This window comes from Ptychodera flava, chromosome 18 (assembly GCF_041260155.1).
Source record: "Ptychodera flava strain L36383 chromosome 18, AS_Pfla_20210202, whole genome shotgun sequence".
In the NCBI taxonomy this organism is placed as follows: domain Eukaryota; kingdom Metazoa; phylum Hemichordata; class Enteropneusta; family Ptychoderidae; genus Ptychodera; species Ptychodera flava.
The window spans coordinates 1765304-1777666 of NC_091945.1; the positions used below are offsets into that span (position 1 = coordinate 1765304).

At 37.1% G+C, this 12363-nt stretch overlaps 1 protein-coding gene across 2 annotated transcripts; it reads right to left on the bottom strand.

Annotated features, from left to right (window-relative positions):
- Positions 1-3567: 3567 nt before the first annotated feature.
- Positions 3568-11389, bottom strand: LOC139117761 (uncharacterized). Of its 2 annotated transcripts, XR_011548568.1 has the most exons (3): positions 11296-11389; positions 10600-10803; positions 3568-5492 (listed from the first exon to the last, which is right to left on the bottom strand). XR_011548568.1 is itself a non-coding variant. In XM_070681023.1 (2 exons), exons 1-2 carry the CDS (start codon positions 10706-10708, stop codon positions 4378-4380), a joined length of 1224 nt encoding a protein of 407 aa, XP_070537124.1. In that variant the 5' UTR covers positions 10709-10797; the 3' UTR covers positions 4294-4377. The 2 variants fall into 2 exon arrangements, 1 of the variants encoding a protein (XP_070537124.1); XM_070681023.1 differs by lacking the exon at positions 11296-11389 and having other exon boundaries at positions 4294-5492; positions 10600-10797.
- Between the last annotated feature and the right edge of the window lie 974 nt (positions 11390-12363).

The following is a 12363-nucleotide window of genomic DNA, read 5'->3' on the forward strand; positions in this document are numbered from 1 at the left end:
AGTTTCTTGCTGTTTCCCTACAGCATGCTCAAATACACAGTATTTAGTTTTTATGACAAAGCCTGTATATATAAATATGTATTAGGTGATAATTTAATTAGAGTCCAGGCTGACAGTCAGTTGTCAGTGATACAAATTCATGATACACTTACACATTCTGTGTTGGCAAGCTGAATACTGGACAGTTCAACATGCTGTAGGGAGTAGAACAAGGACGCAGTTGTATGAAGTGAATAAAAATATTGTCAAAATTATCAAAGTCAATACAGCTACTCCCTATGGGCAGTGTCACTACCTGGTACTGCCCTGCTACTCACTGTCACTGCTTACATGACCAGTAACAGAGATAGCTCACATACTAAGGCCAGAGAGCAACACATGGAAGACAAGGAGACTTGAAAAGTTATTGGGGATTTTTGAATTCTGGCATATGAGAATAATCAAATATTAAAGACAAAAGATGGAGTAACGGTCACGCTTGATTTTCTAAATTTTCACATTGTTATCATAAAATAATACAAAAAGAAAAACTTTTAACAGTAAAGACTAATTTAAATGAAAAAAATATGTGACTAAATGGAATTATTTATTTTTAACCACATTTGCCACTATTACACTCAAAATTTTAGAGATGAAAACATATTTGATGGAATATTTTAACCTTCCAGTACTGTCAATTTTTAGTAGCATTTAATTCATATATGTCTTGTACTTTTGAAACAAAATTTTGGTAGGTCACTGCGCTCAGGTTTATACAATATAGCAATTATCCGGAATTCACAATTTGCCTACTCTCTGATGATCGTCATTTTTTTTTCATTTCAAACAAAAAACAAAACAAAAACAAAAAAAGAAATGAACTTGTGTCTTCATGCCGTCACAGATGCAAGGAATTGTCATGCAACAACTAGTAACTTCCAAATACATCCCACTACGTAAAGCAGTCCTCTCCTTGGTAATGAATATTCATAGCAGCAGCAATATCTTGTTATGCAACAACTGTCAATCTCAACCAACATTTCACCATCTGCGTAATCAGCGATGTGTACCCCATGTAGATGTATATTCACACCGGTTTAGTCTCCTGACGAGTGAGTATCGCGACTCACGAAACAACGTTGTTGAAATGAAATTGTAAAATTATTTCTCCAGCAACTTATATATATATATATATATATATATATATATATATATATATATATATATATATATATATATATATATATATATATATATTTTCAAAATAGTTTTTTATATTTTCTTTTATATTTGTAACAAGCTGATGTGCCCATACATTTTCCTGAAAGCATTTGGCGCGTTGTCCCACTCATTGTTTGACGACATGTACTATCGTTATCAACAGACTTCACTTCACTTGCAATAATGTTGGACACACGTCCTAGTTTCATACCGGAAAATGGCACATTAGATATTTCCAATGTTTATACTCAGAGGAAACTGTTTGTGCTCTTTAATCTCCTGCAATTACATGGGAAGGCAATTTGCAACTAAAGTATATATCTTTTCATCATTTTGTTAGATATTATGTCACTCTGAAGCCCACTGTCTTATCAACCGGATGCATGTATGGCTGCACGATACACCACGCGTCCTTTTCGTCACAGCAATCTTTGGAAATGTACATCATGTAGTGTTTTGATTAGTTTTGATTTCACAAATCTAAACTGACCTGTGCATTTCCTTGCCGAAACGTTGTCATGTTCAGGGGGCAAACCAAGCTGAATTGCAAAAAGGTTATTTCTTGGCAAGTTGGGTCAAATTCATTCCATTATCATTGGGCTTGGAACGAGTAGGTGGCCATTTTTCGTGTCAGCAGGAGGGCAGTCTACATGCTGTCAGTGTCCGATATTTGCAATGGCGACCGGCCGCAGACACTGATGATTCAGGTGTCTGGGATTGTTCAATTTTCCAATTCACCAAATACACCGAGTTGAGTCGTTTCAACACGCCTCCGCGGGCACAGCAAGAAATGGTATCAATATCTTATCTTTTTATCGTCGTCAACGCTGAAATAACAACAATGGCAATAATTCCACTGGCAGAAGCACATAGCTCCAATTAACTCTGACTCTTGCTGCAGCTGAAAGTCGATGTCGAGTATTCTGTGATGACCTGGTGGAGACTGTTTCCGATAAGCCCGTCTTCAAGCCATTTATGAACTATGCTGTAAGCGTTTTCTCGAAATAAACAGGATGTTTTATGTAACGAGGTTTACATGATATTTCATTATCCTGTTGACATGAGGATAATTTTTTTTCCACCTTGAAATGAACCAAACAATAGTAACAAATGTATACGTCATCATCTTGTAATTTGTTGTTAAATACATTTAATAGAATGAAAGGCAACGAGTTGCATCATTATTCCACTATTTTCAGTAGTTGGTTCAATTGATTGACCAGTATCTTATTTTGTTCAGTGACAAACTGCAAGCAATTGTATATTTGACTGTTTTTACAATCGGGTCAGTCGTACAGGAATATTACCAGTTCAAATTTTTGGGTAAAAGTGTTGAACACTCAGTGTCATATCTGGCAATAATTGCGAGTGACTGTTGAGACAGACATCATAGTATTCAACAGTTTTAACAACCGATACTATTTCGTCTCCAGCCAACCTGCTTTCTGAGTTGTGTAACCTGCTTTCTGAGTTGTGTAACATGCTCTAAATTCAAGAAGATTCAAGTCCTTCAAGTTCTCGTTTCTCTTCGTTACGATGACGATTTACATTGAAATACAGATGTAAATTTCTCAATCATTCATAGTAAAAATGCTAGTACGCCGGGAAACTAGTATATCTTCCAATGTTCAAAGCTTTATCGTGAACCACACGTTTGTATTTTGCCATGTATTTGCGGAAATGTAAATGCGAGCCTCCAGTTGTTGAGCTCACGTTTTGCCTAAACTTTGAAATCAACCAAACTTATAAACAGTTTATTTTCAAGAAAAAGAATGATAGCTAAGAAACACCATTCGAGTTTGCTATTAGAGAAACAAATTATCAACAATTTGCCGACATTCGTAATTTCTGCTGGCTGCTATATTCATATGAACTCTTTTTGGAAAATTAAGTTTTCGATTATCACAAAAAACACGGCAGTGTAATTTCGTTTACTGCGCATGCTTCAAAATGGTCCAAACAAATAACAGATGAGCAATGTATTGTAAAAGATTGAGAAACCCAAAAACTGTTCCCGAAATAAATTCCTCTTAATAGGTAGACGAGATATCTAAATACAGACACAGATACTAGTAGCACCGGCCACGTATACAGAGACACACACCGCTGCACATGCGCACATGAAAACACTAAGTGAACATTCTTGTTGATTACGCTAAACTTTGGGTTTCAAAAATCTTCACATGTACGGACACTTACACAGGATATATCGATATGTTTATACCTTAATATGTGATTGTTACCGCTTATACAAACTACTTATTTTTTGTCTTGCTGTCTGATGTTTTTCTCCTTCTTCAAAATTAGCTATGATGATATATGCGAGGGTTGCCAACTTGAGATGAATACACATTGACACTGGAGAGCTCCGAAGTCATTATTTTTATTCAAATTGTTGGAACAAACAGAATTAAAAGGGCGACTAGCAGTCTCCAATTTTCTATAATAGAGATAGCATAAGATTACACATCAAAACTCCGATCCACTCTATATCGCAATTAATCAGGCCCGGGTGAAACTTGAAACTGGAAACTATATCACAGAAATTGGACACTAAAAAATAATCATAAAAACTTGGTTAGAAAAAAGTAATATCTATCATATTGATTAGACAGTGCTTTAAATATGTACAATTTATTAGATCATGGAACTGTATTAAAATTTCGGTATCATAGGTTCGATACTTATATCGAAAGCACGATAAATTGATAAATCGATAAATTAACCTCAAAGACTAGCCGAATATAGGGTTCAATCGAATATAGGGCCTACATGTTACTAAGTGTTAAGTGAACAAAGTTAATATTAAAGACAGTCAAGTTTAGAAGAATGGTTATTGTTTTCACCCGAAAGTTAGATAATATTGCAGAAAACTCAACTCATAGATTTTAAGTTCTTCCAAGTTTGATTAGTCAGAAAATGTTGATTCCATCTAGTTCTTTGTTTCTTACGACTAAAAATACGGAACCTCACTATGCATTAAAAATATCATTGGTTTTGTTTCTTTATTTCATTGTTTTTGTTCGATGATTGAGAGGGAATCATGTGCTGTCTTATCTACCGTAAACTGCATGTCGAAGTATCTTTCGATTAGCTTTGTCGGGATAATATCGATCATTTAGTTTCGTTCGGGTATATGGATACAAAAAAGCAATTATACAGTTTCCTTGCCTGTATTTACGATGTCATATTATAATGACTACTATTAAAGGTACTATTTTGTACGGTGTACCAGTCACTAATTTTACAGCTTGTATTCCGTATTTCATTAAGGGTTTCAAATACTCCCGCTGTTGTGCAAATTGATCCAAATACTTCGTATGCCGGGCCCTGTCCGTGCACGTTGAGGGCGATCATGACACCGATGACGGTGCCAATTATGACCAGCGATGTAGTGTTTCTTAGGGGTTTCACGCGTTCAATTGTACCCACGATACGACTCCATCGCTTTTCGTTCTTCTTAGTGCGGACCTGTTCGATTCTATTCACGAACTTCTCGTGTATCCAGTTGACGTTTGAACCGCCCATTGATATCAGTGGAAATACGAGAAAGCATACTACTTCGACTAAGTTGGCAAATACCATCATGATATCAGCAGCTATGTGTTCGTAATTATTGTACGCCCAGTAAATATGACAAAACAAAAGAACAGAGGATACGGCCACTTGTAACGCCATCCATACCGTAGTAAAACTACGCACAAGCAAAAAATTGTCATACGTTTGCACTATATTCCTCCGGCAAGAATCTGTATCTTTTAACATTTTCTTCAGGTACACAATCGACTCCCTAAACGTTATTTCTGTGTTCTGTACCAAAATATACAAAACGTTACAAAACGATAAATAAGTGTACATTCCCATGATCTCACCTACTACAATAGATGTCTTCAGTGGGCAAACAACACACGCTGTGCAAAGAAACCGAAACATATTGAAGAAGAATAACAAGACAGTCCAGAACAAACCTGCGAAGGCCAGTACAATGCTCCATTTTGTCAAATCTATATTATTGGCGAGGATTCTGTCGACGCAAGTTCTGATATAACCATTCTTTATTATGTGGAAATCTTGGTATCCCAAAGTACCCGACAACATCGCCGCCAAGCGACAGCAAGTTGCAATGATGGCGGGCATCAGGTACAATGAGTAGGACAAAACGAACAGCGCATGCTCCCCTACGGTGTATCTCTTGACAAGGTTTCTGACGATGCCAATCGGTAACAGTACAATGATTGCAATTAACCATAGTAAAGACAAAATCTTCTGCCAAAGGCAAGTTGGTTTTTCACCTGAAATGAAGTGAAAAATCAAATCAAACCAAAGCATTTGTATTTTTATGAATCGCTCGAAATGTAGTTTAAACCGGTTTTTTGTTTCCGCTGTCAACACATGTTTTATTCTCCGTTGGAAATCAGCACTCTCAGGTTGCGTTAACAAACACTTCGGGGACGGGAGATTTGGGGAGGACTAGAAAAAATTGAGAGTAAATTTAGGCGACTTGAAAATAATGTGAGACTGAAGGGGGACTTGAAAAAAATTATGCTGCTGATTGGAAGTAATTGAACAAAAAGTAACAAAAACCCACAGTTATGTACTTATTGTAAACACATGCTACAAATGGGTACTTTTCACTCCCATAAAGGTCAGATGACAAATCACATGAAAATACTCCAGTCAATTTGTTGTGTTAAGAGAACGTTGCATCTTTAAGTGCAGTAGTGATCTAGATTACAGTGATCATCTCGTCTTTGGAAAGCTCCAGCAGAGACATGCAACCATACGTGTGTTAAGTTGTCAGACTGATATAGTACCTGTTGTCAAGTGGATTTGACAGATCATGTGGCGCTCCCTCTTTATACATCTGACATTCAGACAAACAGTATACACATATTGACTGGCTATATGAGATATTAACCATTAGTTTCCCTTCAGGGTCACCCAAAACGATTCACTGCCATGGTCTCGTGATATAAATGACTTTTGTGAGACTAGCAGTGACACGCCAAAGGTCAACTATAAGACATTATATTGTTATACCTTAATATCAAGTGAATATATGTTATTCACATGATATTCCAGCGTGTTTTTAGTCGCATAGGTCGCAGATCAAATTGAAAGGCTATCAAGGTTCCAAGACAAGAAATCGACCTTTCAAAGCTAACAATTCTCTATTGGTTAATAAGCTCAGAACCCCCGTGAATTATATATTTTCCGAAAGCCTAGATATAGGGGAACATTTTTGTTACCATAGTGTCACCATTGTTTACATAACTATCACGTGATAGGTAATTTGCATAACCTTTCAAAAATAGGTTTTCCCTATGTTTTGTTTCAATGCTTTGAGATATATGGCTGAGATTTGTGTAAGTGCAAGCTGTCCTAGGGATCTTTAAAAGTATGTCTCAGAATTTTTTAAACCTTCTTAAACAATTTTTATGCCAGAAAAACTTCCAGAGCAGCTAATTTAACCCTAGTTAATTTCTTTAAAATCGTGTTAAAAAAAACTAAGCAAGATATAGAAAATCTGAGACACCCTTTAGAAGAGCGTTGTGAAAGCTTGTATTCCAGCAAGTTTGAGTATGTAAACAATGGTGACACTGTGGTTACCAAATTGTTCCCCTATATCTAGGCTTTGAGAAAATGTATAATTTAGGGGGGTTTTGAGCTTATTAACCACCAGAGAATTGTTACATTGAAAAGGTCAATTTCTTGTCTTGGAACCTTAATTCAATTTTACTGCCCTCTTTAGGCTGCTTCATCCACTGTAAATTATTCATCCGCATAGCCTTGTCAAGAATGTAGTGTTGTCAGGTTCTGCTAAACATTTACAATTCAATCGGACTGAAAATAGATCCTATAAAATAAAAGTATTTCCTGGGTCTATGAACTGAAGTACATATAACGTTTTTACATCTCCCAATATCTTATTCCTTGAGTCCTTTTAGAAAGTCTGTTGTTATTCAGTATGTCGTCATGCCCTGTATTCCATGGAAATGTTCGTCATCAAATGCAAACAAATCTGTCTTTCCCAATTTTCAGCCTATAGCATAGCATAACATTGCTCTAAAATGTGTTTAAGTTTCTGTAATTTTCTCTTTCTTGCAGTTGGAATGCCACCCTCCCTAAAACTAGCGAGCTGACCGCCAAATCGTCTTGTCTCCCTCTTTTCTGCCTGTACTCAATTTCAAAGATATCTACATTTAAATACCATGCTTTATATTGTTTTTGCATACTTTCAGAAAGACTTAGTACAGATTTTTCGACAGATGAGGAGAAGTCACCCGGTTTTCATGTTTTCCATTGATCAGCTTTTTGCACAAAGGCGTTGTTTTGCCATGTGCAAACATTAAAATCTTCAGCCCGCCACCGTTACCGCCTCTGTGGATCGAATATAAATTTATATCTGGGAAGGGGACTTCGACATTGCAATGTGTTGGAAGGGTTACTTGGAATGTTTGAGTCTGTAAGGATTTATTTTAAAATTCACAGAAATTTTCCTAGAATCTCCCCGCCAGAGGTTTCTTTGAACGCAGCCTCAGTGTGGTTTATTGTGTTATTCACTGAATGTTGATAATATGAGACTGGACTTTCGTTTTCTAGAGAACTGATATAGTTCATTAAAGTATTACGATAAAATTTTAATTGTCCCCCAGATAATTTTTTCCATCCAGCAAGTCTCCTACAGAAACTGTGCAGATACAGTGGAGCCGCAAATAACAGGTTACGAAGGACCTTTGTAAAATCTATGCTCAGAAGCCCTGTAACTGTTGTGAGATATATGACATCAAATCGATTCCAGCAATCATTATCATTCAAGGCAAATAAATTACCAGGTCCAATAAACAGTAAAAACAAACACACAAAGAAACATAAGATCACTGACAAAATCGGTAGTACAATCTTGAACCACTATATAAGTGGTGGTACCAGGTGTCCGGAATGGGTAAGCGTACCCTGCTAGCATGCTACACCCGTCAAGATTGAACTAGTGTGACAAAGTTATTGTACGGTAATTCAGCTATCTGCTAAATTACTGTTCTGAGTCAAAGTCGGGAATACTATCTTTCATCATCTGAGTGACAGATTTGCCGTATTTAGATATAAGATCTCCATATCTACCATAGAACTTCTTAAAAGATCTAACCAACCTACTTTGTGAAAATCCTTGTCTCACCAGCTTTAAGACTAATAAGCTGTGTCTCTCGAAAATCTCCATATGAATCACAAGCTCTACAGTATCTCAGTAGTTGTGAAATGTACACACCATAAGCTGGACTCGACGGAATATTACTGGTCAAGTAGGGAAAGTTAATGATTTCAAAATTAAAATCATCCCTTTTATCATACAACTTGGTGTGTATTGCATTGTGTCTAATTTCAATAAATAGATCAAGATACGATGCTGAGTTCATGCTCTCCGTTGTTTCTTTAATTTCTAATTCATCTGGATATATGTGATGGAGGTAATTAGAAATTCCAGGATTGTTCAAACTGATGAGATCATCAATATATCTATAGGTATTATTAAAGGACTGTGCAACTCTTTTAGATCCTGAACTATGAAGAGTCTGCATGAACTCAGCTTCATATGAATACAAAAATAAATCAGCAAGAAGTGGTGCACAGTTTGTACCCATAGGAATGCCTATAGTTTGCCTGAATGTCATACCGGCAAATGAGACATATATGTTGTCAATTAGGAAGTGTAGCATCTTAATTACTTCCGTATCAGTGTATTTGCATTTGGCATCACTGTTGTTACTAAAATAGCCCGAATTGTGTTTGATGACAATGTAATCATACCTACGACTGCCATTCTTGTAAAAGAAGGCCTGCTTAACCAATGATGACAACCTAGTTTTAAGCTTGTTGTGTGGGATGGTGGTGTAAGTGTAGAAAAATCAAATGTGCGGATTGAACCATACTTGCTTTTGTTGGTATCTAGAGTATGTAATAATTCTTTAGAATTTTTCAATATCCACATCTGATTAATCCCACTCGTTTCATAAACCTTGTCACAATATCGGTACCAGACCAGATTTGATGGTTGACAAAATTGTGGTCAAGAGTTGTGACAAGCGTTTGGTTGTACATCTGCTGCAACCTGCTATAAAACGTTGCTTATATGGATTCTTATGGATTTTGGGAATCCAATATAGTCGAGGTAGAACATTGTCATCATTTGATAGCTTGATGCCAAATGCATTCAAAACCGATGAATGATTATCAAATATTTCCTGTTTGGACAGGCTTGATGGACAGTAGGTGGTATTACTGTCACCTGAATTAATTTTCAGTTCATTCATCAAACACTGAATGTAGAATTGCTTGCAGACAAAAATAATGTTATTAGAAGCTTTGTCTGCAGGCACGACAACATATTTATCATGCAATGCATCTAGGCATTCACGTATGGTGAAGTCATCAAATGAAGATGTTGTCTTGATGACAGTATATGAAGAACGAAGACGTGATATACGTTTCTGAACTTTATCTCTGACAGTACGTAACCAGTCAGAGAGGCACTCAACGTCTTCATCTTCTACAGAGGCCCACTTCTTTGCATAAGTCTCGGCAGCATCCATAATGATTTTAAAATTATAGTTCCAGTTTATGGTTGGTGGCTCACGATATTTAGGGCCATACTGGAACAACTGCCGAAGTTTATTATTCGTGGCGATGTTTAGGTCACCAGTTATTACATGACCATACGGCTTGTAACAAAAGGAAGATGACGTGCAATCACAAGTAATGTCATGAATGTTCTCCAGGTCTAAATCCTTTAAAACCTTGTTGTAATTAAATAGTTTCCTACCTATAGTTCTAGAATAGCTGTAGGAAACTATAGGTGGTTCTTGAAATTTAAAATGTGGAGGAACTTTATCAATGACATCCTTGTTGTGTAAAATATTGCTGATATTAATACTGTCAATTCCTTGTTGACAAACCGTACAGGGAAAAACATCCTCTGCTGACTGTTGATGCTGTCCGTCCGAACAGGTCTAAATAGCCGATGATGGCCTATATCTATAATAATAGATATTAACCGATGTTCGGGTGTTTCCAGATTGTAATTCATGTTATCAACAGTCAACAAAAGCGATCTTAACTTTTGCAAGGAACATCCAAACAGCTCAGTTCTTATTTTGTGAACACCAAAAGGTTGGTTAAGCATGGGTAAGAGATCACTGAACGGGGATTTCTAGTGTTGTTACCATGTCTATGACCATGGCTTCGTCGTGAACGATGACAGAATTTTTCCACGTAGAGGAGCCTCATTTTCTTGTTTGCAAACAGCGTTTTTCATTTTCATGGACTGTCGATGGAAAATCGAATACGAATTCAAGTTAGAATAATGTGACTAGGTTCTATATATTAAATCATTGGTTTACATACCGAGTTCGTGATACCCCAAAAACCACAGGTTAAATCGTACAATCCTTGGAGCAGGGTTTTTGCCAAGGTACAGGTACTCGCTATCGCGGGATTTGAAAACTGACAGCATAGTGATAGAGACCGTCGACGATGAACTTTGTCAGTTTTCGACCGATTCACTGAGTTGCATTGATAACAATACCAAAGAGTTTGTAAGGATGTTACCTATCAAGAGAAGATAGAAAAATCAGAGTTAATCTTACCAGTGTATTCCTCTTTATTTTTAATACTTTTCATCCCAACTTCTTACCGTAATATTAACAACACCGAAAGAATGCCGGATCCCTCCTTTAAAAATTTAACTTGACTTTGCATGGCCTGCACTCGGCCGTACAACAACAAAAGCGGGATGAGACCCGATTTGTGTCTTTAATCACTGTGACGTCATTGGATTTTAGAATGGTCAATATCATAGTGGAATCTACGATTTGTCTTGTGTATGTTTCCAAGCAACCGTTTAAAAATTTAACATTGTATTCGACGGAGAAACTAATGTCCTTGCAATCGTTTGTTACGTCATCATGAGGTCACATTAAATATGTCCATGCAACAAGCCTTAGGGTTATGTTCGCACTCAGAGTGAAAACTTGGTCAGGTATGATATCAAGGGTATGGCACTTTATACACCATTCATACAGAATAGCCAACTATACTTACTGTTATCCCTTTAAAATCAACTTGTTTTCTCAGGACTCTATTCCTGCGCTGACAGAGAGTGCTTACCAACGCCGATCTAGCATTAGGAAGTAATGTTTAGAATGACTTGTTATTGCCTTTATATATATTTATTGGTTGTTGTATTCAGACAGTTCTACCCTGGATTGGTTTATTTTCATCGAAGGGGGACACAGCGTACACATGGGAGACTGGGCTATATATTTGACAACCGTCTACTCAGTGACTTTCTGTCAGCACATACCTGTGGTCGAATCTTACATTATTACTGTAACAGCAGTCCTAAAACTGTCTTACTTTGTGTTTTTTCTTGTTGTTGTTGCAATGTCCCATGGCCTTAAAAGCACAACTGCCAGGTTGTATGTTTAGTATGCTTTGAGGTAGTGTAATTGTGTCATGCACTCTATTGACTGACGTAAGCATTAAACACTTCAGTGCAACTTAAAATCACGCGAGCTATTTCACAATAAATGTATACGGAAATCGTCCTTCAGGGATTGTACGCTACATCATACTGAAACAGAAAGGTGAAGTTTAGGGCAGAATGGTACTTCAATACGTTGGCTTAGGGAAAGCACAATTAACAGCAAGGAATGGAAGAGAAATGGGCTGACCTAGTTCACTGAACTAGGCTGCACCAGACACAGTGTGTAGCCGGCAAGGAGCTGTGAGAGCAAGACTCTAAACCACCGCGAGCCAACTCATAGGCGTTTAGGAAGTTTATAACGACACTGATCGTTGTCGCTACTTTAGCTCGCAAAATAATGAAATATATCAGTCTTTCAATAAGGCATCTTGTATGTGACTGCCTACGACGCATTCTGCTCTGCTGGTACGTACCCAGACGATAAGAGCATGTATTTTAAACAAATTTTCCGTAAGCTATCGACGGTTTCTTTGAACTTAAGTTAGCTTCCGTAAGCTATCGACTTTGAACTTAGAGTCTTACTTATAGTCTTACTCTCATAGCCCCTTGCTGGCTACACACTGTGGCTGGTGCGGCCTAGTTCGCATTCATACGATTCATACGGGGCCTTTGAAAACCTAGTA

Bases quoted from the DNA above. Each gene is read 5' to 3' on its own strand.
- LOC139117761 (XM_070681023.1), bottom strand. From the start codon at position 10,708: ATGCTGTCAGTTTTCAAATCCCGCGATAGCGAGTACCTGTACCTTGGC. The intron at 5,493-10,599 runs GTATGTAAACCA...ACTTCATTTCAG, and splicing joins TTTGGGGTATCACGAACTCG to GTGAAAAACCAACTTGCCTT.